Here is a 26,214-nt window from a genome sequence, read left to right as displayed (position 1 = left end):
CGGAGAAGATAGCGGGAGCCAAATTCTACTCTCAGTTCCATGGATACATATTTGTGCCAACTATCAGGATATTAATGATCACTGGCACCACTCCCAAAAATGTGAAGGCAAGAATTTGGCCATAACTTTGCCGCACTTTCAGCCATTTGAAACATAGATGCTGCTGGGGAAGCAGATTTACAAGTGTTGATTGCATACACAACTGGTATATGAATGAAGGCCATAATCCTGCTGAAAAAACTTTCTGAAAGGAAGCATCTCGGTTGGTATTAGTCTTTCTAGAGATTATATCTGTCTGGTTTTGATATTTTCTGATACCTTTAGATTTTGTTACAATTCCCTATTGCTATAAATCAACCTTTATATTTGTCTTTCAAGTTTACCAAGATCATCTCAGTAATAAGATGGCAATGATTGCTTACATTCTTCGTGCAAGTAAAAAAGAAAAACAAATGGAATTAAAATCAGACTGGTAATTCTTGTAAGAAAATATCCAAATGGCATTAATTTCCCATAATCATTCATTTCTTTCAGACAGTGCACTGTATGTCAGAAGTATGGTAGCAAGCAAGCAGAACAAGGTGATGTACAAATTGCCACAATCACTACACATCTCAGCCTGCGGAGAAGCTGCTACACGTATCTCACATTTCAGGACAGGGATGTATAGGATTTCACAGCTTTCTCTGGAGAGAAAATATCAGGACCCCACACGGGGGGAAATGTGAGAAAAGTGTATACTTAAATTATTCAAAAGGAGGTTTTTAAACATGTACACAGTAGGTCAGAAACTGGAATGCACATGTCAGTTGAACAACATTCTTCAGCAGAACACTGATCACTTGCATACAGTTTTCTAAATAGTTCAAGGGAATAATAAAGGGTTTGGTACAGAATTGCTGGAACTAAATGCTGTCAATTACCTAGGTAACCATCATATAAATCTACTACCCAACAAAATGAAAAATCTGGAGTTCAGACTCTCAAAAAATAGAAGGGAAATTGTGTAGTAAATGCATGCTGCAGATTTTTCCTTCTGAGTGCTTAAACACAAATAACTGTGAGATCTGAGGCTTGCAATGACATAACATTATGCTCAAAGGTGATACATTTCAATGAGAAAGATTCTTTGGTTTCACCTGGCTATCAGTGTTATTTTAGTGTCTTTTTCATGTTAAATTAGGTCCAATCTTTCCTTGGCATGAATATCAGCCTGTATTTACACAGCTTAAAGTACTCTACCAAAACCATCTAACTGTAGGATGCAAATAAATGGCATTACAATTGCAAAAAATCCAAGAAAGGAAGACAACAAAACTCATGAGGGATTTGTGCAACTAGAGCAAACACATAACAGAAACAAGTATGTGTAATTAAAGCACAGTCACAAAGGAAATAAAAGACAGAATAGAATCTTCCCTATAATTGCCAAGTATTAGACTAGTAAAGAACTTTTCTATTTGTTTACACGTTGACAGAATGTTTACAAATATAATCTAAAACGACAAATTAATTAGATGTTTGTTACTGCTGCAGCAAGCAAATAAAAATTAAATAAAATTGGCACGCCAATGACTGAGCCAGGAGTAAGATGATTGACTATGCTGTACCTGTTGGGAAGACTTGAGGTGTTCTCCTAGGCTAGACTTCAGCCCAGAGAGCAGCCCTTAGATCATCAAATATTAATTAAGATAACCATAACTGTAGCTTTTTAGATTTAGACCTGTAGACCCTGAGCCTGAAATCTTTACTCAGGCAATACTTTATAATGCAGTACAATCGTTATGGTAATAAATGTAATCAAACACTGCTGAACTCAATGGAAACGTTCCCACTTGCTCACTACAATCAGGGTTGCACCCTGTGGGTCTATGTGGGACTGTGCTACTCCAGTGGAACTGCAGCAGAGAAGAGCTGCTAAAAGCTCTCCTTGGCCAGCTGTAATTCAGTTTTGATCCTGCTCATACACCACGGCAGATGCACAGTTTTGAAGTCTGAGACAAGAAACCCATTCTCTTATTTACAAGAGTGGAAATCCAAAGTGGTATCAGCAGAGCAGAAGTCCACAGATTCTGGCCAAAACTTTTAATTTGAGAAATAAATAAAATCTTCAGACTGCAAAACCAATACAATATGAGAAGATCTGAATATGACAGAAAAACCAGAAACCATGCTCCACTGTCACCTTAGAACACAGTCCAGCAAGGCACTTGGATATATGCTTAGCTTTAAAGCATGGAATCAACCCTACTGAACTTAAGCTTTGCTGGATATGGGATATCTTTTTCTGAGTTGTATTACTTTTCAGTGTTAGCATGCTGGCAATTTTCAGATCACAGTAACAGTTTTCCCTCTCACATCCACCAGCTTTCTTTTCACTCTTCAGCTAAACATTAACTTACACAACATAGTGACACGCATTCCAAACTCAGCCAGCTAACTTTTGCAATGGTTACTACAACAACATGGCTACACAATCTAACAGACACAATCTGAACAGCTGCAATATAGAACTGTACTAACTGCAGAGAGCCAAGCACAAATCACTTCTTTTCTTGACTGGAAAATGACAAAATTTGTAGTGGTTTCCTGACCACACGAGCAAATTATTTTTTTTGTATACACATGAAAGGCACTAGTCCGCTATCACTTGGTAATAGCCTCCTGAATTACTGATACATTCTGATGTGGGTTAATCTGACATACAACAATTTGTTAATTGGATCTTTCTCGGACCATTCCGTTTATCTGCATCACTTGGTCTGTAACTACCATCTTTATTTATTTTAGCATACGGATAACAACTACATAGGGACTCTAAACTACGTCATGAGATTATGTGTCATCAAGGCCCTGATACAGCATCCAATAATTCTTTGGCAAACAATACATCCCTGGTCATGTGGTGGTGTCAGAGGAAATTCTGACTAATGTTATTTATAATGGTAAGCATGGCTAGACAGGTAAACCTGTCTCATAGCAGAAGATGCATATGAGTCCACCTCATGAAATGCAGCATTAGAATTCACCGTAAGTTGTTGTGAAGTGGGTCTATGTTTTAGGGAAGGCTACAGATGACAGGCCAGGCCATGTGATTTAAGGTCAGCATTACCTTCTGAGACTGTCTCTTGCTATAACAGAACACTGGTTTTCTGGAGCATGTGATACTCAGTCTAGGCAGAATAATTCTAAATGATGTCTGAAGGATTGATGGCATTAGCAAACACAATTTCATGCATATTTGGGCTGGAGATCAGCTGCTACAGAACAAATTGGTACCCCATGTCTTCTAAAGTAGCCTGGCTCAGAAATACGAAGGTACAGTACAATTTGCTAGTCCTGGCACTGTAAACATTGATGCCCTCATCACTCTCAACTCAGCCGATCACTAGGCATTCAAAACTAGATTTTGGAATTACTCTTCTACAGTGTAAAGCCATCTGAGCTGCCTGACCGGTGCACAGAAGAGCAAATGTTTGCTTGGAGACAGCTAGTTCTCCAAGCCTAACCAACAGCAATACACAGGAAAAAAACCATTTACTCAGCCCCTCTCTCTGCTCCTTTCAGCCTTGTATCTAAGCCATCACAAGATTTTCAGCAGCAAACTGTCCTCCTGAAAGATATCAGGGAAGAGAGTAAGACTAGAGAAGGATGATCCTACAGTGGTGCAGCAGTATGCTGCATGTTCACAGCCTTTCTGCAACACAAGACTCATAAAGATGAACATGAATTCCATCCCCTCAGCTTTACACTACAGGAAAAATGTCTTGAACGCCTGGAAACGGGGTCACCAGCATACTTGAGATCAAATGTGTTTCTGTCACGCTTGCCTACTGAATAAAGCATTTTAATAATGCTGTATTTGTTGCCATCCTTAGGACTGGCTAGTTTAATTACATAACTACTTAATTAAGGTGAAAAACCCTAAATGGATATCAATACTGACATTTGTAGCAAAATATAAAGCAAGTAACAAATACAGTGCTCTTTTTTCCTTAAGATTACATTGCAAGTATCCAATTCCTAAAAAAATTCACCAGCAGAACACACTCCTTAATTTATAGGAAAATAGTTTTTAAAATAGCCTTAGTTGTAAACACATTGCCTGGTGTAAACAGTATTCTGCATGTGAGATGGCTAAACATAATTATTTGTCATATATGTCAAAATAAGGAACTTTCTTAGTAAGTGCTTGTTTGATAAGGTTTTGTAGTATGGTTTCATTGACACAATAATGGGATTTTTTTAATACATAATCTTAAGTCGAAAATATTAATATATTTAAAAATGCATCGGCTGTTAGTTGATAGATTTGTTTTGGTTTATAAACATTAAAAAATTTTAAAAATCTATGTATAAAGTTAACTGTGCTTCTTCAGAAACTTTATGTGATCATTCACATACAGCTTTAACATTTTTGAAGTTTAGTAGCATTTGAAAATACGCTGTCTCAGTGATTTGCATTCATATGACTGCTACAATGTGGAATGTTACCCATTATTTTTAATACTCTGGGCAGATCTTGCTGTCAATTACATCCAGAGCAATTTCTTTTAACAGATTTATGCTGGTGGAAAGGATATAGAAACCTGGCTTCTGCTGGGGTTTACAAAGAAGTGTATCATGCTTCAAAACTTGCATGCAATCAAATCAAGGACCATATTCTCTTGACAGACTTGCTTTTGTCTAACTGCACTGCTTTGTGTCAGACATTCATCTTCATTAAGCTTCTGGGAATAAATAAAACATGAAGAAGAAAACACCAGCTTCTTCACCGATGAAATAAGCTTCTTCCTCCCACCAAGCAAATCAAATCATGATCATGGTGGGTTTTGTTGTCAGAAAGTCTGGATTATGTTCAGATACTACTCTCAGCTGATGACAAAACTGATGGTTACTGAGCACCCAGTTATAGTTTATTTGTTTAGTTTCTTCTAAATTTACACAATGGGCTTACAACGGCCAATGCAAAGTTTTTCTTGTGGTGTAATATTCCACAAATGTTAATTTATATTTGTGTATACAGCATTCCTCACTAATGATAAAACATATTTTTCAAGTATGTATTTCTGCATGTAATTCTCTTCTTCAGTATGCAGATAACTCTGACTTTTAGTGTGCATCATCACAAGTGATACAACATAGAACCATTTCCTCTTCTTTCTCTGCCACATTGTTCATATTCATTGAAAAGAATGGTAAATATTCAACACTGCCATCAAAAACTGTCAGTGCAGTTCCTCTATTAGCAGAGCACCTGAAGGCGGAAATGATGTCCTCAACAGTACATGCCGTGATATGTGCCTTGGACTTTCTGGTCCTGTAGTTGAGATATCTTGACTGAGCCACAAAAAGTTCTGAACTTGCCTTTCATCCTTCCATGTAAAGTAAATGTCAAAACCAAAAGAACTATAATGAATTTTCTCCCATCCTCTTGCTAACCTTGGTGGTGATGGTTGATTGTCTGCAAAAGGAGAAGGAAAACCACAACAGAATGTCCCAGAAATGGGTCATTTTAGAGTTCTGCATAAGATCCACACAGCCTCATGACTGAGCAGCAATATCCAAAGAGGAGGAGGAAAATGCTTTGGTTGCCTCGAGCTAGCATGTTAAAAGAAAGATATGCTTTCTTTCCACACAGGTAAAAGTGCTTGTTAGCTGATGAAGCAGGAACAACGCTCGAATTACTGATGGAAAGAAGGAAGAAATGTGAAATGCCTCCTGTCATTTACAGCACGTGTAATCGTAATCAGAAAAATTTCAGTGTCTCTCCTTGTAGTGCTTTAAAGCTCTTCTCGGCACATAGGGAAGTTGACAAAGGTGAAGACATTAAACTCTATCAATATAGAGAAACACAGGAAAATACCATAAAGAAACAACACGTAGATGCCTAATTTCCTGTCAAGTTTCCACTTATTTACATGGATCCCAAACACCTGCAAGCAAACAAAGTGTTAGTTAATTAAGCCCAAAGGAGACTTTTGGGAACAACTATTATAAACTAAAAATGAGTGTCTTTTGAATTGAGAGATCCTCAACGAAGATAAAAACATATTCTCAGTATTTTAAAGATCAAAAAAGCAACATATGTCTTTCTGAACAAGAAAATGCATGTAAAAGCCCAAACTAAGAATTCAGACTCTGGCCTGACTCAGCTGTCGCAAGATCCTTTTACAAAATACTAAATGAACCCACTTCGAAGCACCTTCACAAGTTTTTTATGTAACTGAGAAACAGACACTTAGGTGTCTTGTTTCAGTCTGTGGTGCATTTTCACTACATGGGGCACATTTTAGTCATGCAGCAGTTATTCCTTGATTCAGTATGATCTAAAGCACTGCACTGAACTACATGAACTACATGAATGTCTCTCCCTCCAGTGTTCCCCGACAGATCCTTATGTCCCAGCAGTACACCAGCACCTAATGTTTATTCTTTCAACCACTTCAGAAGAGGTGCTTTCTTTGAAGTTCTGCTCAGCTCCAGAACTAAGGGGAATTACAAGTTATAGGTAGCAAAGCAATGAAGTCCTCATGAAGGCACTTATTTTCAGCGTGTTGAGTGCCTGTGAATTATTGTTCCTTTTGCTCAAAACTTTCCACTGAGTTTTGCTGGGAGGGTCTGTGCAAATCATGGCATCCAGCAGAACAAATGAGACAATACCAGATCCTTCAAACCTAGGTGATACAGCTTCTTCTATGAAGAGACTCTTTTCAGAAAAGCATGACCGGCTAGCATAGCAGCACATCTGCATAATCCTCCCATTTTTTTCCAAAGTGCTGATTACCAATATGCATGCAGCAACATCACATACAAATGTCTACAGAACATTTGTTTTTTCTTTCACAGACACTGTGCAGCATGGCAGAACTGGGGTAAGACAAGAAGAGAACAGGCTCCCAGAGCTTAAGTATCAGGTGCATTAGGAAGTTAGTGGCAGAGTGAACAGCCCTGGTCATTCTAACACTGAAGTCGTGCACAGGTGATGTGGAGTTTTATAGGACATAGTCATGCAACAGTGTGAAATCTCCAGTGATGATCCCCTCCTCTACTGAGCCTCCGCAGGCAATGAGTGAAAGATGTTAATACAGTGGATATTTTTATACCTTTGGGATTTGATTCTTCCCACAGAGGTTCCCTGGGAGTCAGCAGGAGCAGACCTTAAGTACCAGCAAAATTGACTTTTGAAACAGAGTTATTGTTTCACCTTAACAAGTCATGTGTTACAACTGTCTTATGCTGACTGACATTTAGCATGCCTATTCAAAGTCCTGAGGTTCACAGTCGTTACAGACTAGTCTTCATTAAGAGTTTTAGCTACAGCACTTGATTAGTCCAGGCTGGTTTTGGGAATCAGAGACAAGGGCGAAGGGTGATGATGCATACCTGGGTCTTGTTCCAACATAAAGCAGAGACAGGCCTGGGGTATGTAGCTGGACACAGGAGCACAGAAGTACCATTGGATCCCACAATTTGAACACTGCCACTGAAACCAATGGGGCCGACACTGAGGTCCCTGAGGACACTGAGGCTCACTGAGGACAATGGGAGCTTTTAAACTCATGGCATTGCTAGAAGAATGATACTTGACAAGAACCAATGCTTTGGGAATAAGACTTATTTCCATTTTATCCTTCTATAACGTGTAGATACCTAGTAAGTATTTTGCAATTGGAATACATGGGGAGACACTCAGATACTTACAGTAAGTGCCACTGATCCTAGCAAAAGTGCAACTGAGTAGACCAGTCCTTTGCTGTTTATCTTAACCTGTGGGAATTAGAAGAGACCTTCAAAATGCTCAGCATATACCTGTGCTGTGCAGATCAGAAATCAATTTACTGATATATGGTCCGCGTCCTGTTTTGAATAGTGACTGACTTACACATTTTAAACTATGCCAATCCATGACAGATTTAACATAATGAAGAACACGAAGATTAAGGAATCAAAATAAATGTATAAGTAATCCCACTTCTGTAAAAAAAAATAAAATCAACATTTATAATGGATTTTATGTTAAAAGAGTCTCAGGAGAGAGAGATACGCTGTTATTCTCATTTTACAGACAAAAATAGCAAGGTATAGGGAGACAGACAGGTGTGCTTGAAGCTGTGTAGTAGTAAGAAAATGACAGAGCCATGAACAGTTACCCATGGTACTATATTTCTGCTATAGAGTATAATGTACTCCAGCTGACAAACAGGGAATTAATTGCAGCTTGTGGAAGGAGAATTGCTTCCTTAACTCCCTGTTCCTTGGCCAAGAAATAACACCTTATTTAGCAACCAATAACACGCTCTGCAGGTTGTTTATTTTTTTAAATTTCATTTGCATGTTTTCTTTTTAGGATGTATCTTTTTGAAATACACAAAAGAACAAATTAAAGATTTTCTAAGTATACATACAACTGATCCATAATCAATCGCCATGGTCTGCAAACCCCATGGAACGCCAAGGCCCACCAGAATGTCAAAGACATTGCTCCCTATTGTGTTGGATACTGCCATGTCACCAAGGCCTGAAGAGAAAAAAAAACACAACTCTTGGGTAAAAACAAAGTATAGAACCATTACTCTGTGTACTAGAGGAAATCAAAGGGGAATGATTTGCATTGATCAGAGTATCTGAGGTAGGGAGACAATTTCCATAACCTTTGCATGACTTCTGAAAAAAGTATGCAAAAATTGCTCACTCCAACTACATCTTCCTTGTGCCTTGGAGACTTTTACTGGGTGTGTGGTATCCATCCACTATCTGAGTTCAATGCCAATGAAAAAACAAGTCTTGATCTAGGTAGTCTGCAGCCACAGGGAACCTGGAGATTATCTACTGAATTTAATATGTGGCATGTGGCCTTTATCTCATGTGAACGATGAAAAGTGATCCTGAAAAAACCCCAACCTAATGGTAGTCAAAGATAATAAGCACTTCTGCAGGGCTTAATCAGCAATGATTTCACCTCAGGAACAATAAGATGCTACAGGAAAGGAAAAAAGGAGTGAATGGTGGTGAAGTCCCTAGGCATTACTCAAAATCTACTCCTAATGCCCGTCACTGGCTCACATCTCATTCTGCACCTATGTCAAGGATGTGAGGAAAGCAGAATTCTTCTCCGCCTCTGCTGATTTCCCTTAGGCACTGGCCTACTGAATCACTTTTTGCCAAGTTAGTGCTTACCTTCACTTTCAGAGGAAACAATTGTTACAGTATTTTTGCCTAATGCTAAAGAACTAATCTAAAGAAGCAGTCTGTTCATTTGAAAATGTAACATGTTTTCCTTCTGTTTTTGTAAAAAATCTGTCCACTTTAGTACTACATATGGAAAACTAATTTAGTGGGAAGGTAGTTCCATAAGAATCCTGAATACTTTTTTTACTGCTCTTTGTGAGATTTTCCTGCACACAACAAATCATACAACCTGGACAATGAAATATTTGAAATATATAATTATTTTCAATCAAGCAACATTTAACAGCCTACTCCTATCTCAGACTACAAAGGTGGGGCTTTTGAGTACTTCATTTATCACTTCAGAACCCTTGTTTGCCCAATGATGTGTGCTGGAGATCTCATCATCTGGAAAAAAAAAAAAGACTATGGGAATTGGAATAGTGGAAAAGAATATAATTAGGACCTTTTCTTATTCTGCTGCAGTACAGGAGATCACACTGTCAGGTTTAATGTTTTTCAACACCAGGAAGGGACATCGCTATGGGTATTTCTCAAGGGAAAAATGAAATGTAAAGAAACTTAATCACGACTTCAAGATACATGAGAAAGCCTTTGACAATTTCAGTTGGAAAGCTGATGAGGACATAGCTGACATTTACCTAAAACCCTTTCCAGTGTGGCTATTCATATATCCCCAGTGGGAAAGAGGTTTGCATTTAGATGAGAAGTATGCCTGGAGCAACATCACTTCTGCCGATCCTCATAAACCACTTCACTTCCTTTGGTTCAAGAGGTCTTCTAGAAATCATGCAAGTTTTACATGGACAAGTGCTGGTCAGCATATATTCTTCAATGCAGTTTTTAATAGCTGATATTCCAGTTTTGTCTACTACTTTAATCTTTTTACCCTGACTGATGCATACCGTGCATGGGATATCTGAGTGTTGAATGACCTGCTAAGAATGCTAGGGTGTACCCAGTCCCAAGAAGCAAAAGAACAGAACAGGGATTACTTTTTGGTTCACTATAATTAGCAAAGTGTTCTGTCTTTTACTGAGGCCCCGAAAGAGTAAAAATAAAAGAAAAAAAGAATAAAATTGCATTGAGAATTTGTGTGTATGAAGAAAGTAAATCACGGAGCATGTGTGTAAGATTGCAGTTATGCTTCAGCAGACACAGTACCTTGTCTTGCTACTATTAAACTGGCCATGCAGTCCGGGACGCTTGTTCCTGCAGCTAGGAAAGTAATGCCCATGATCACATCTGGTATCCCAAGGGTGTATCCAATCACAGTCACCTGAACAGTGAGGAAAACAGATTAACCTATCATATTTGGAAAGTTTCCTCATTCCAATACAATTGTGGCATACACTTAACTTTGATTTCTGGTGTGGACCCTAACATGATTAGACTCAGGATACTTAGCCATTTCTGCTCATTAAATCATTGTGAAGTAACCGGCCTAAAACCAACCCTGTGAAAAGTACTTTGGGTCACATTATTCAACATCTTACGAACAAACAAAAAGTCCTTCTAACAGGACATACTGATCTTTTAAGGAGAAGCCCAGACATTATCCAACCTGTGGGATCTTTTTTATTCCCAAGAATAGCAAATTTCTTGCTGGTTCTATTCTCAAAAGGACTGCAACCAATTTATATTGTAACATAGGGGCAGAGATATAAAGAACTTAGTTTATCCCAACACATGAAGAAAGAACCACTGTCTTTCATGACTTCTGATATAATCTAAAAGGGACCTGGTCTGGTTATACTGTCTCCTGAGAGTCCAGATGCAGCTTTAAAAGAGCTTAGGGAATGGCTGGTGCCTGTAGCAGAGCTCTTGGAAAGGACAGGGAACTGTATTTAGCTGGAACATCTGAAGAAGGCTGAAAAAACATCAAGAAAACAGACTGAACAGGCAGCTGAAAAGGAAATAGTCTTCTGAGAGTGAGAAGTCTGAGTCAGGGACAGGCAGCTGCTTCCCTGCTGAGACTGCTAAGGGTGGAAGTCTTTAAGGCTCTGCGTCGTTGTCATGAAAACGTTTGCCAGTCCCTTACATGAGGAAAACTGGACCCTTCACCAAAGAAAAGGTGTATTTTAGGAACTCGCTCACAGACCTTATTCTCAGGGGCTGTGACTCAGAAAGAGGAGTGGGCATGATTCTCCTGCTGCAAGTGGTAATGTGGTATTCGAGTCTGGTTGCCTCTTAAAATAAGCTGTGTTGCAGCCTCCATGAGCACATCTCTCATTTGTGAAGGGGATATCTACAAAAGGAACCAAGGTAGAGAGTGTGGCCTTTCAAAGGACATATTGTGTGAAACGAAATGAGTGGCTTTGGCACCAGTATGCCAGGCAGAATGACTGGCTGGCATGTGAACTTCTCCAACACAGTCTATGTTAAGAGGATTACTTCACAATGCAAAACTTACATAGAAAGCTGCAAAAAGTATATAGAAGACAATCTTCCACAAGAGGAAACATAAAGCAGTTCACAAATGCCTGACACATTTGAGGAAGATAGAGATGTTCTCCACCCAAAAAAGATTTTGCAGGTTAAGAAGCTCATGAATAAAAATTCTTCCATATGCATGACTAGAAAAGTGTGTGTGTGTGTACGTATATATATGAGTGTGTATATGTGATACTATATATATTCCACTATGAAACCAGCTGAAGGTTTCTTCACTGTATTTTCCTTTAAAAGGAAATATGGCCATATAAATTCTTTAGCAGCACATCATACCAATCTTCCACTTACAGGTATATATAAGTTTTTGTTTTTCCGTCTTTTACTGTAGAAAAGGTAACTTTCTATACTTCAAAAGTATGGCTAATTTTTCCACCACAGAAACTATTTGAGGACCTTTCCTATTCATGCCTCTTCTCTCACTGAAAACATAAACTTGAGAAACTGAAAGAGGGTAAGAAAGAAAATATAGGAACTTAATCAAATCTTCAAGTAAGTGTGCTCCTGAACTGACAACAATTTACAGATCTACATCCAACATACTGCTTCTCACAGATCTAGGGCAAATGGAAACATACCTGCAATACTCTTCACTAAGAAGGATTTCCTTGCATTTTCCAGTCTACTCAAAGTGTTTTTCACCACTTCTGAGCTCAAATTTTGCCATCCATCTGCCTTTTATGCATGTTTCAGTATCAGACCCTGTAGCCAAATTTCTAAAGGTGTCTCAGCTGTCAAGAGTTAAACATTTTAATTTTAACTCCTTTTTATTATTAGGATGTGGATGTCCATATTCTCTTGAAAATCAAGCTGGCACCTTCCTGTACGGTATTGGGTCCTATACAGCAAAGGCCCAATTACCTGGGCAGAAAAGAACAGCAGAAAGCTAGAATTATAATAATTAGAGTATGAGCTGAAGAGGCTGCATTAAAATTACATGCTTTTCTTTAACAAATACACAAAAGTTCTATTATCTATTTTGAGATGTGTACTTCACTCAGTGTGGGAAGTCCTGCTACATGTACTTACCATCCACACCATAAAGTAGGAGAACAAGGCAATCCAGAGAGTGGATAATACAAATGTCATCATAAAACACTTCTCCCACCGTGGTTTACTGCAGTTTGGAATGGTGCAAAAGAGCACAAATATCAACGGCCATGTCAAAATCCATTTAACTTTGTTCATTTTTCCATCTGCAGGGCAAAGAAAGGAAAGAACCAGTTCAGCTTTCCCATCCCCAGTTACACTTCTTTGAACACAACAGATAATCCCAGAAGATCCCAGAAGGATGTTTACAACTGTGCATATCAGCTCATTTTCCAGTACACCTTTCAGCTATACTTGGTCTCATCACTCTCACCAGGTTCTGCATGCACATCCAGAATCTTATCGTTCAGCCTGCCAAAGTCTGTAAATCTTTTTTTTAAAAAAAAAATCTGTAAATCCATTAAAGAATTACAATGATTTATTTAAAAACATGGCTGATTTTAAAACAAAAATTAAGTCACATTTGTTGCTCTTTCAAATACCTGTATTACTATGAATCCAAAATAAAAGAAACAACACCAAAACCAAACAACCAAACCCCTCCCCCACCATGCCTCTTAAAAAGGATGATGGAAATTCCTGTAGTGAAAATAACCTGTACCTTCTGTGCAGCAACAGAAAATACCTTTACAGAAAACAGAAGCACAGACCCAACCTATGAACGTAACAAACTTCTTTTACACACTTCACTGTGGTCACTGAGCGGAACTTTTAAACTGGTACTTAGGAGATCTAGACTTGTTACCTCTCTCTAACCGCACACGGTACTACCTTGAGATTGTCTCTTATCCCGTATAATAAAGAAAACTGAAGATACTGACATCCCTCATATCACACAGCTCTCCAAATTCAATGGGTGAGAAATACCAGAGAACTGTCATCACTGAAGACAAGTACAGACTTTCTCATTTTTTAAAACTGTGAAGTATTGTAAATGTGCACATAAATCACATAAAGAATTATTATTTTATTATTGGGACATAGATAAATGGGACACTTGTATGTTTCATGAAGTATCCTGCAAGTAGGCTAACAAATTTGTTTATAGGCTAAACCAAAGTAGCACTGCCAACAGCACGGTGGGTTTTGTTTGCGTTTTCTTTACATCGTTTTAGAACTGTGCTAGGAAGGATTTCCATCATTAACTGGTAATGATATGCAAGAGTCACTATACGTCATTTTGAATAAAATGGTTGATAGCATTGAAGAAAATCATCAGGAATACCTTCCAGTTCAGTTATTTAGCTAGATTATAAAGGGCAGGTAATAATCAGTGAAAGCTCTTATCAATTTCACCAGGAATTTTCTTTCAGCAAGAATATGGGGGTTTAAGGTTAATTTAATGGGAGTTTTTGTCAGTGAATTTAATCAGATTGAAATCTGTCCTCTGGACCAGAGTGCACCAGATGCAATGAAATTAAATATTGAACATTTAAAAATTAATAATACTTTTGTAATTTATGAGGCTATTTACTAATCTAATTTAACTTGGTGAGTCCAAATGCAAGTCTTTATTAATTTACTTCAGTATGTATTCTAGTACTAAATTGTCATGCTTAAGTTACAAATCAGCTCCTTGAGATTTCCTTGTGGATTTGGAGATGTCATCAACCCACCAGGAAATGTTAGATTAAGATTGGCTCTTTATTCCCATGTAGCTTGTGGCTGTAGAACTTGTAACATATAACTGAAGTCTCCTATGGTCAATTCTAATTCTAAAATTTTACATGTCACTGGGCTCTATTACAGATTTTACAGGAAAGTCCTTGTTCCCTCTGGTTGCGTACACTGCTATACAGATTTTTTAAATAATTATCTCTTCTGTTCAAAAAGTGACACTTCTTAGCTCACATCTCACTTTAAATCTGTTAACAAGGCTGTGAATATCCTATAGTAATTTATACCTCCTCCTGTTTAATTTGTTACAGTTTTGATCATTAAAAGACTCCTGGCTAGTTATTTTGCACTCTTTGTCTACCCAAGTTGCTAAGCTTGCTTCATAGTCAAACAAGTCAGCATGGCCTAGGCCAGTAATTTCTTTAGTGTGTAATTCCAAATACAGGGTGACTGGGTGACTGTTTGACAGGAAAAAAGCATGGAGCAGATTCTGATCTGATGTGGGTATAGTCTGACTGACTTCAGTGCTGCTACACACAGGAGATTCAGTCCCATTTCCCTTTTCAATAACGTGAATACAAGCAACGAAATCGCATGGAGAAAAATAGGGAATAAATAGATGCACTCTGTCGCTTCTGGGGAATACGTATCTTGACAGGGTGTTGTCTAGATGCCCTGAATTAAACAAGTGCTTAACTGTGAGAATTCACAGTGCCTTTACCACTAGCATTGCTATTATGCTTGCTTAGTTCCACAAAAATGGAAATATTAGTGGAGTACTTGCCTTTCCCTTATCTTTGCTCAGTTTGAATAGATGCCTGTCCATTAAATTCCTGGCTCTATTAGTGGATGCTTCATCCACACGTCATGAGTCAGAACTGTTTTTTTACAGCTAGATGATTAGTGGAAATGACATTTGCATACATTACATCGCACCCAGGCTTGAGATTTAGGGAATAACAACTGCATGTAATTCTGGGTTTTGCTGGGTTAACAGAGAAGCTGACCGGCCATTTGCAGTTAGCCTGGAATAGTTCTGAACCACCATGGCCAAAGCAGCCTACCTGACACCGTGTCAGGGTTTGCTAGCTTTTATAAATGTTTATATAAAGCCTTAAGTATACCTCATCTTGGTTCTGCCTTAGGCCATATTCTTCAGCTCCTACTATGCTGGGTCATGGAACTTGTGTGGCACCCAGTGCTAAATAAGTATTCTCTTACTCTGTAACTCAGTAGTTTTTAAAGAATTTAATAAGTAAGTTTAGCAGCAATCTCAATAAAGTGAGACTTTATTTCTTTAGGAAATGGATGACTTCACTCATTTTCCCTGGCTTAGATGACTGCACAAAGAATATACAGCTTGAAAATTTTATTTTTAGTCTTTTTAGTTCTTTTGAAATGACTTCTTGTGCTGCTCTGTTGTTTTGGTTTTGACCACCCACTCTAAAATAATAACTAAAATTATTTAGTAATAAATTTATTGAATTGGGGCATGTTTTTAGTTCATGACAAATTGTTTTATGATTTTTGCTTAGCTCCCTAGTACATCTGCAAAGAAGAACATTATCATTGTCATTTAGGCTATTATTCAATACATAGCTGTTCTGCAAAAACACAGTCCCATTACAAGACCTTAGCTCAGTTGTTTTAATAGCAGTACTGGCCACTCCTGTGGACCCTGGGTCTGAAGGCTCCTGCAGCAACCCACATAGCTGAGAAAAGTTGTATTTTGTTTGTTGCACACCTCACCACAACTATGAAAGAATATTGCTTAAGTCTATCTGCAAAATGAGAAAGGCTTCCTGGAGTTTACTAATGATTTCTATTTTTCTAGGGTTTTTTGCTTTTAACAATGGTAAACTTAGAAGAAAAATAAGGCACGTCCAGGCTGGCCTAGGAAGATTATTGGTGCAGATTTTTTTGGTGCTCCACTTCATTATTTTTTATTTCCTTTTTTTATCTTTTTAAATCTCTGTACCATTTTTCATTTGGGAAAAAAACATCCAACACACCAACCAACCAAACCCAACTGGGGAAAAGTGACTTTTAAACCTCTTGGTCCTCATTAGGCTATATACTTACACACACATATCATTGCCAATATTAATTCAAATCTTGACCTGGAAAGGTGTAACAGTCACATACACACCTCCACACTGGGACCTTTCTAATAACCCAGACAGCTAGTACATTTCTCTAGAAAGTGCTGTTGTTCATCAGAGTTAAGACTGATTGGAAAACTTTAATATAGGTAAATTAGCCAGTCTGAAAGCCTAATTCATTTCTGAGCATGTGCAGTATCCACAACGCAACAGAAGAATATAGATTTTTGTCCCGAGTATGGGACTCAACAAAGAAACAACTGAAATAGATACAACAAACTAGATCCATTGTGATTTTTCCATCAGAATTATTTTCCACTGAAAAATGCCTTTGTTGCAAAATAAAAAAATTCAGAGAAAATGGTTTTTAATTTGTTGTTAGGAAAATTAATACAGCAGCTGCCTCTTCACCTTCTTGGAAAATCTTTATTGATTTCAGCTCTGCAACTCTCCATAGGAATTGTGGAGGCAAGAAAGACTGTGTTACCACACTAGAGACAGGCTATCTAGTGTGTAAAAGGGTATCCAAGAAGGCACAACCTTTGTCAGCCTTCCAAGTGGGCAGCTGATATATTAAAACATTCTTATTGCAATTCTCCTGCAACAGAGCTTTGGAAACTATTCTTTTTTTTTCTGTGGAAAATACCAAGGTTTTACTCCTCATTCTCATCCAAAAGAAACTGTTTTCCAAACTACTGACACTTTTCTCGGAAGTTCCATTTTCCAGAATACAAGTTCCAAATTCCAGACAATGAGATCTATCCAAAACAACTCAGATTTCTATTTTCAGCCTGTGCCTTTACCACACTTTGTATATTTGGATTTATGCCTGTAATCTTCTCTTAAAACATATTTTTGGTACAGTGGGAACTGGTCTTGAGAAAAGGATTTGCTTCAGTAAGCAGAAACAAGTTTTAGTCTCAGAGTTACTACAGGTTTACACAGAACAATATTCAACAAGAATAAAACAGAACTGAGCAGAGGTCCTCCCCACACCTTGTTTGACTTGGCTGGATTTTGGCATGGTTATTTTGTATGTTTTATCCTTACTGTTTACTTTATCAATGTTTTTTTAAGGGAGATCTGGGATTTACAGACTTCCTCAAGTCTCTCTTTGCCCTTTCAGAATGAAGTGATGAGTTACCAAATGAAACCCTTGCCCACTTTTCTTCTGATTTATCTTATATATCCTCCTCCAAGGTCAAGCACACTCAGTGCTTTTCTACAAAAGCAGTGTGGTGCATGAGGTCCAAGCACACGAAGCAAATCAAAGTGCAATACATGAGGACAACAGTGAGATGTGCCTCAGAAGCACACTTGTGTTCTGAAATAAAATTCTAAGTTAGGTGCACCATTACAAAGGCAATGGCAAGAAGCTCTTCCAAAAAAAGCATTTCAGAATACTACAGTTAGGTCCTGCTCTGAACTACCTTCCTGGAAGAGCTTTTCTCTTGCATCATCAAAGTAGTTATGGAAACTAGCTCTCTTCCTAACTCAGCCATCTAAGTCATGTTTCCAAAAAAGTGCCATAAAGCTGGCCAAAAAAAAAAAGAGTCTGAGGAACAAGTACAAAGTGAAAAAAAAATCACAATAAATCTTACTTCAAATACATTAGCAGCAGGAAGTCTGATGGGTCCACTAGTGATCAAAGTATACAGGAATACTGAGAGAACACAGGGGCATTGCAGAGAAGCTGAAAGAACTCTGCATCGGTGTTTGCAGAGACAAACTATAGTGGTTTCTACATGGAACTCTTTTCTGTCTCTAGCTCGACCTTGAGGACAAACAAATCCATAGGGGATATAACAAAGAGCTACAGCATCCTGAGTGTTTAAGTGAGGTACGTGGGGTTTGCTTTGTTCACTGTGTATTCCAATAAAAGACAACATCAAATGAAGCTAACAGGAGCTAGATTCAAAGCACGTAAAAGGAAATGGTTCTTCACACAACCATGAAAATCCTTCCCAAAGGATGTTATGGGTGTTAGATGTTTACAAAGATTCAATAAGTATCAGACAGGTTAATGAAAAGAAATATATAGAGGATTTTTAAATATTCAGACATTACACCCAGTCTAAAAAGGTCCTTGAGCTGAAAACAGCTGAAGGCCACCTTGTCCTGTCTCATTCTTCCTCAGGCTTCTTCATGAAGTCATGGTTGCAGTCAGAATACTGGACAAGATAAACATTTGGTTTGACCAAGTATAAATGTTTTTTACATTTTTAGTAGATACTGTTAATTCCTTTTTGCTTCTATCCTACATGTTGTCTTTGTACTTTGGATCCATACAAAAATGGGCAGGACTGCTAATCTCCTTCGTTGCCACCCTGTTTTAGCTCTGGGTATTATTATCCTTCCTATTTTAGCTAATACCGTCAATGACATATAAAGCATCCATGGTCCAATCCTGTAAGAGGAGTTCTTTATTTTTGTGAAACCTGCAGGAGCTGAGAACACTGAGAATTTTAAAGTATCCTGAACATGTGACAGTGAATGGGATTCCAGGACTCAAAGAGCTGCACAGAAGTGCTATTCTGAGTCTGGGCTCTAAAAGACTACTGAGTGATGCAAGGGCTTTTATGCATAGTTTCATTGTCAACAAATACCTGCTCAGTTTCATCCTGCTTTATTCTGATTTGTGGTGTGTTTGGTTTTTTTTTAAAGATTAAGACCTGTTTCCAAAGAACTGTAGAGTAATTAAACTGTAAAGTATCAAATGAGCCTTTCTCTTAGAAGACAACCATCATGGCCTAAAGGTTAGATCAAGAAAGAAATTCCTCTTTTAAAGAGGATGTTTCTCCCTGCAGAGAAACCAAAGGCAAAGGCTGGTTTGTGTGATCCCCGTATGTATTTTCCATAAAAACTACCTGTTGTTTCCTGTTTCAAGATGGGCCTTAACCACACCCTGGGGGTGAATCTTTCTGAATGTCTGACCTATGGGATCTAGGCTAGATACTGTAGTTTAAGACTTTCCATGTACAAATTTTATTCTCTATTGCTGTGCGCTAAAGCACTGCCATTACTAGAGAATAAACAAGAACAATAAGCAAAACTTACAGGTTGCAAATGATTGCTGGGAATCGCTCAGAGATGATGTAGTGTCTTAAACTTCACATACATTTATTTCTGTTTCATAAAAACTTGTTCTTGCAAAAGAATCTAGAATATGCAATTTGAGGGAGGAAAGTCAAACCCCCAAGTAGGCTAAAAAAAGGTGACTATAAAACAGCACAAAAAAAGGCTTTGGGCCAATTCACAGACATTTCTGTTGGAGCTCTTAAAATACCGGGGTGAATTTTCTGCTTAGCACACTGCAAGCAGCTGACTTGGAAAGTCCTATTGGAAAGTGAAAGCCTATTCTTCATAGAGCTCTTTACAGTACTAAAAGAATACATGAACTTCTGATCTTTAGAAAATGTATGTACGTGCCTTATTCTTGGCCTGAAAATATATCAAAAGAAAAACAGAGGGGATTCTGGGAAACTGCCTGCAAACTATCTTTTCACTAAAGCCAGTTTTAAATGTCAGGATTTTTTTAGGCTACTGATTGTGCCACAGTACTTAAACAACAACAAATCACGATGCCGGTTCTTTACATTTTCTCCAAAGTTATTGAAGCGGTACTTCTGAAAGCAAAAATAAAAGAATTCTCCCTCAGAATAGATGAGTTGAGCAATGAGAATCCAATTAATAGATAATCATCTCCAGACAACAGGAGTAACAAAACCTGAAGATAATGATGAGCATTTTAAATAACCACTTCACCACTTTTACGCAACTCTGAGTTCATGTTGAACTTTTGCTCTATTCCACTATGAACCGTATCATCAGTTGTTCCACTTTGGCCTGTTACACCTCAATTATCTTTGAAGACTTTCTCAAAAATGCAGAAAAACTGCATTTAAAAAGGCCAATGGCGTAACTAATAACCCCCTCCTTAGTTCAAAGCATTTTGTCTGTTGTATCACACACTTAGGAAGCTCTACTCAGAAATCTACTTTTTATTCACAAAGAAGTTGTCTGAGTCGTGAACGAATCCAGATATGGTCTTCAGGTAATGTTTGCTACATGTAAAGATTTCTGCATTGTCCTGGAATGTAAGAAATGCGTGATTGCACTGCCCTAATTAACACTTAAATCCAAAAAGTTGTTAAAAGCAACTCAGTTAAAAAATACTCTTTGCCAACACGTGCATTGAATCCTGCATTTTTTAAGATGGTTTGGGGAGACATTTTTGGGTTTTTAGAAGTTTTTTATTACTTTTATTATTTTTGTTATTATTAATAACTTGTTAATGTGCACAAGCATATTGCTGAATTGGATCCACTTATTTCACCATACAATAAAACCATTTTTTTCATTATTTCATTGATTATGAGGAGGCCATTTAATGGCCCTATCTTCAGTGAATCTGTTTGTTTCCATTCTTCACCCCCATGAATGTCTGTAACTGCTGACTGCAAGAAGCTCCTGTAAAAGCACAGTAACACATAAAAACATATGGTTTTATCCAGTCTTCACACAGTATGCTTCAATGTTTGTTCGGACACAAACATCTCTTCTGAAATGATAGCAACTGAAGCAATGGGATCTCTAAGAAATCAGGATCATATACAGCATAGAAAATTCTTTTTCACTGCATGTGATATTCATTTATGTCAAGTAATATTTGTGTTAAACAATAACTGTGTGACAGACAACTACTGACTACATGTTTGTGAGGACTGATCTAATTTCTGCTGTCTAATGTCCAAAGCATTTGGGGAGAGCCAACCTGCAATGTGCTAAAGACACCAACATAGTAAGTTTGGTTATATATAGCCCTTCACACCAGTTTCCAGAAGGTGAATATTATTCACCAAAAGGTGAATATTATTGCATACTGCTACTCTAAGAACTTTATACACTGTCAAATATGTTAAACACTTTTTTCCCCCCTAAACTTTTCTTCCTCTTCATTCAAGAAGCCTCCCCTACAGTCACTAAATCGAGTTGTTATATATTTATACACCTAACTGCCTCTGGCCTAGCAATCTCCAGCAGGTTATTAACTGTTGGCTTCAAAACTAGTAGCAGTGCAGTGCTTACTGGGTTGGTCTGACACATTTATTTATATTAACCTGCCTTACCTGCTTTCCCTTTGCCTCTGGCAAACCAGCATTTCTACCATTATTGTGCGTGATGGCTGGAAAACACTTTCCTAAGATCTGCTTTTAGCCAAGTAGCCTCCAGCCCAGTCGTACTTTATCAAATACACCCTTTGGACAGTCAAATGGATCCCCCTCCTCCTCTCTCCCCACATATGTCAACTTTTCTTACAACCCAGTGTTTGGTATTTTAATTATCTTCTGTTTCCTTACTATAAACACCTGGAAAGCAAGCCTTACCTGGCAACGAAAAGGGAGTCAGACTGTCCTGTTCATTTTCCTCCTCTTGGTTCACCGCAGGGATGTTCCCATTTTCCATATTCTCGTGTCTCCTATTCTGAAGTGGTTTGCTTGAGCCATTGGCAGACTGGATTAACCGCTGACGCTGCATAGTGTCAAAGACAAAACTTCCATAGTTTGGAAAACATTGACTTTTTTAAATCTGGGGTTTGCCGTCTGCCCAGCCCCAGTCACATGAGCGGTGATGTGTCCCCATGAGGCCTTCCTTCCAGCCACAAACAAACAAATCTGCCTGTGGCCCACCTGTCTTCATCAGGCCAGTGCTGACCACCCACTTCAAAATTATTGGCAGGACTCTTTCAAGACATAATGAAGAAAGTTGTCGTATCTGTTCTTCCACACCATGTTTTAATGAGCATGGTTATTCTGAAGCACTTCTCACTCAACAGTTCCCACTCAAACCACTGACAGCACCATAATCTAGCAGTAACACTCAAGACATTGCCGTGCTATTACAGCTGGCTTATAAATGACCCATTTCCCAGGATCATCCCTACTCAGGTCCAACTCTTCTCCCGCCTTCTCATCCCCATTCCTTGAGGTAATTGTAAAGGTCCTACATAGAATTTCAAAAGCAAGAGTAACCCCTGTTGCCCTTGTCCAAGTATATATTTTCATGAAGCTCATAACTGCCCCTGCAGACATGTATAGACTGCTACAGTTCCAACACATAGTTCACCAATTGCAAGGATAGGTTTTAACTGTCAGTATATATACCCACTAATACACTGGAGAATGTGAGATGTAACAGTAATTTCCTACTTTTATAAAAAAAGAAATATTTTTAGTTTGTTAGGTGAGATAATCCAGGGTCAATAAGTGTTCTCTTTTTCATGAAAAATTGTTGAAACTTCCTAAAAAGTGCTCTGAAATACTTTGAAAATTAAAGTAACTGCACCACACAAAAAACCCCACCTGAAACCAGTATTAACACACTGTAATTAAAAATAAAGAAAACTCGTATTTGAATACTTCACAAAGCTTTCGCAGTGAGAATACGTAAGAACATGGATCCAAAATGCTGTCGTTTAGAAAATGTTTTTGCAGATGTTGAACTAGCAAGTATCAGCTCTCTGTGCACATATGCATTAAGAAAGAATTTTTTTCTGATCAATGAATTGTCTTCAAAGCAGAACTTTCGCAGTCAGCTGCCACTATGTGCCCTATCTGATCTGCTCTTGACTGTACACCACCAAGCTGATTTCCTAATAAGCATTTCACTGCTTTATTGTTAGATTGGACTTTTGTAACAAATATATTAGTGCTGCTTTCTTTCATTGGGATATTCACATCGCTGGGCAGACACATGAACTGTCTTATGATGTTAAAATTCCAGGAACTTGCTAAAGCTTTTATTTCCGTCAACTACTGAAATTAATTTATTTGGCAGAGTAAAAACCTCTCATATTTGACATTGTGGGGAGCAAAGGATAAAATCTGCAGACCAAAGATTTCACCCCAAGAACTTCATACAAGCTCAAAAAGAATCACTTGGCCAGTCCTGTCACTTCAGTTGCAGGGTATGAAACAAGCAATACATGGTGGTGACAATGTATTAAGTAAGAGTAAACCAAAACTGTCCAGGGCAAATTCCCCTCATGAAAATATTTTGGTCCACTTTTATTTTTAGCTGAGGACTACACTGAAGACTAAAGAGACAGGGAAATTTCTGATGTGATCCTGATGTGCTGCTAATGTAAGAGCAGTTCTTAGCAATTTTTGGTTGCCCTTTCCATTATCCTTTCTCAGCCTGACCACTTTTGTAATAATCAAAACCAAATCTGCTACAGATAAAATCCAAATGTGCACATGCACACACACACACACACATATACTCTGAAACAAATATCTGGCAGGGAGATAAGAGAGTCCCTCCTTGGTGACTGCCCTCCCATTAAGACAGGAAGCATCACCAGCTGGGAATCCATCTTCAGATCTCCTGTGACACATCTGCTAGAGAAAGACAAAGCTCTAGCCCATTCCTAGGAACATGGGAGAATCTGAATTCCAGGATCACTATGAGCACAGCTCTTTAGCAATCCCTCTGTCTCATAGTCATTTATTATTTTCTTAATGAACCTACCTCATTAATGATGAGTCGGCTTGCCATCCGCATTCTGGTGCGTGGTCCAAATTTATTTGTAATCATAATCCGTAACCCAGCTTCGGGGAACCGGTATTTGGGGGGACTGGAGCAGATGATCTCATCCACCATCACAACACTGTTTTTGCCATACTGCTGCATCCCCTTCACTAATGATCACAATGGACAGCGTTAGTGGTGGAATTGATGTTGCCATGCTTGCCATCACCTAGAGTCATTCTTTCCAGGCTCAGGTGGGGTTAATATTCATTTGAATGCTTGAATTTACAAGTGACTTTCCTGTAATTCAGCATGGTGAATCTGCTCATCAGTTGTGCACTTCATTTAGATAACATGCTGAGAAGGGATTTCACTCAGCTAAGGTAACCACCAACTCACTATCAGATGAGCAGGATCAGGTTTTACCCAGCCATTCATGCAGTAGTACCAGTTTTCCTTACTTATGTCCCACCACAGTTTTGTAAGCCTTCCCTAGAAGCACTTGCACTATGGCAGTGTAGACAGTGCTCCTGAAACCTCTAAAGCTATCCCATTGGATCAAGGTGCTGCAGATCCACAAGTCCCTAATGTTGTGCTTACTCCTTCTGGAAACCTTAATTTTACTTTCACACAATATTATCAACATGTCTAACATGAAAAGATTTGAAATGAAAAATAACAATTGTCAAGAACAAATGTATGATATAAGTAAGCCTTTGTTAATATAAAGGGACTTGTACCAAGGTTAAGAGTTTTGTTCTACTGTGTTAAGAACACAGAAAGACAAAATTATATTGGGAATCAACACAAGTACAGCCAAGGACTTTCAGAGCTCAACAACAATCCAATACTCTCACAAACGCCACAGACTACACATAGCAAGTAGAGCAAGGCTCAGCAGACAGGAGACATACCCATGCAGTGTTAGAAAGCAGGGCAGGAAATACACCTAAGACTGATAAGTATTAAATATTACATGTAATAACATGTGTGGGGAAAAAACCCAACAAAACTCTTTGCTGCTTGTTTTCTGCTTTGTTTAGGTTGGCTTCACCCTCCCACTCCTGTTTTGTATTAGGTTACTTACATTAAGAAGTGGAAGAGAATTTAGGAAGTAGAAGAGAAAGATAATTATTAGTGCACGATTCCAGTCAGGAAGCAAAGGAAATCTAAGAAAACATTCAACTCAAAGAAAAGAATTAAAATGGACCTGTTCTAAGGAGACAAAAATATATATTGTTATTTTACTCGTCACAGTGTTGAAATATTTTTGGTTTTCAGGAAGAAGACTGGATCCATGTAAATCACATCATGCAATAAAAATTTTGCTGCCTGAAGTGTCTTTTAAAACATTTGAAGTTGAAGAAATATATCCTTCCATTACCATTCAACAAGAAAAACCTAGCAATCCTGTAAATCACCAGTAAACAGCTATATCTTTTACCCTTTAGCATTTGAGCGTATTGCTTTGTTTCACTAAAATGAGTTTTCAATGAGTACACTAGGGTCACCTGAAGTACCATAAAGAGATCTTTAGTTTCACAAAGAAATATGTCCTACTCAAAGAATCCACTCTGTAGTCTTGGCTTGCAGCTTAATATCTCTAACGGAGAATAGAACTAGTAGTAATTTTGCATTTGGTAAACATAAAGGAACAATTATCCTCCCCCTGCCCCAACATCTAAAACACATTAACCTTGCTGAGTACTGCAGCTGATGACAAAAATAAGGAGCACATCCATCCCAATGACTTTTACAGTTAAAGAGTATTGCAGCTTTTCTGTAGAGGAATATATAGCCAGACAAGCTTCCTAGGAACCAGTCCTCACAGAAAAGGACTCAACCACAGTAACTTAACTTTTGCTTTAGTTAGACAAATGTTTGACAGCACTTAGTAAGGCAAAAAGGCCAGATATCCCTTTTAACAGTCTCATCAACTCTCAAGTGAGTTTCTCTAGTGAAGTCTCCACAATGCTTCATCTTAAAGTGTCATGGAAAACATGAAAGCACTGCCATTGCTCTGCAACTGTTTCTTAGAGCACCAAAAAGACAGTGACCAAAGATACCCAGCATACTGTGATAGAAACTCTGCACTGATGTAGACTACATCACTATAAATATATACATAACCAACAGCAGCTGTTTTGACTTACTGCAGCAATTGCTCTTATATTTTCATAACAGCTTTTCATTCTCACTCCCTATGACCATAAATACACATACCTTGGCCCCATACAGTACAAACTGGCTCCACCTAAAAATCACAAAAGTG

General features: G+C 38.2%; 1 protein-coding gene across 1 annotated transcript in view; it reads right to left on the bottom strand.

Moving 5' to 3' along the window:
* Nucleotides 1-26,214, bottom strand: part of LOC101914590 (ras and Rab interactor 3) — a 175,168-nt gene that overhangs the window by 74,109 nt on the left and 74,845 nt on the right. The window contains exons 11-17 of the mRNA XM_055813961.1: nucleotides 23,943-24,112; nucleotides 21,800-21,944; nucleotides 12,673-12,839; nucleotides 10,357-10,471; nucleotides 8,409-8,521; nucleotides 7,705-7,770; nucleotides 5,785-5,936 (exon numbers count right to left, since the gene is read on the bottom strand). Of these exons, the coding sequence (XP_055669936.1) occupies nucleotides 5,785-5,936; nucleotides 7,705-7,770; nucleotides 8,409-8,521; nucleotides 10,357-10,471; nucleotides 12,673-12,839; nucleotides 21,800-21,944; nucleotides 23,943-24,112 (928 nt within the window). The remainder of the gene's footprint in view (nucleotides 1-5,784; nucleotides 5,937-7,704; nucleotides 7,771-8,408; nucleotides 8,522-10,356; nucleotides 10,472-12,672; nucleotides 12,840-21,799; nucleotides 21,945-23,942; nucleotides 24,113-26,214) is intronic.

Source organism: Falco peregrinus, chromosome 1 (assembly GCF_023634155.1).
Source record: "Falco peregrinus isolate bFalPer1 chromosome 1, bFalPer1.pri, whole genome shotgun sequence".
NCBI classification, from domain to species: domain Eukaryota; kingdom Metazoa; phylum Chordata; class Aves; order Falconiformes; family Falconidae; genus Falco; species Falco peregrinus.
This window is presented reverse-complemented; position numbering and strand designations above follow the sequence as displayed.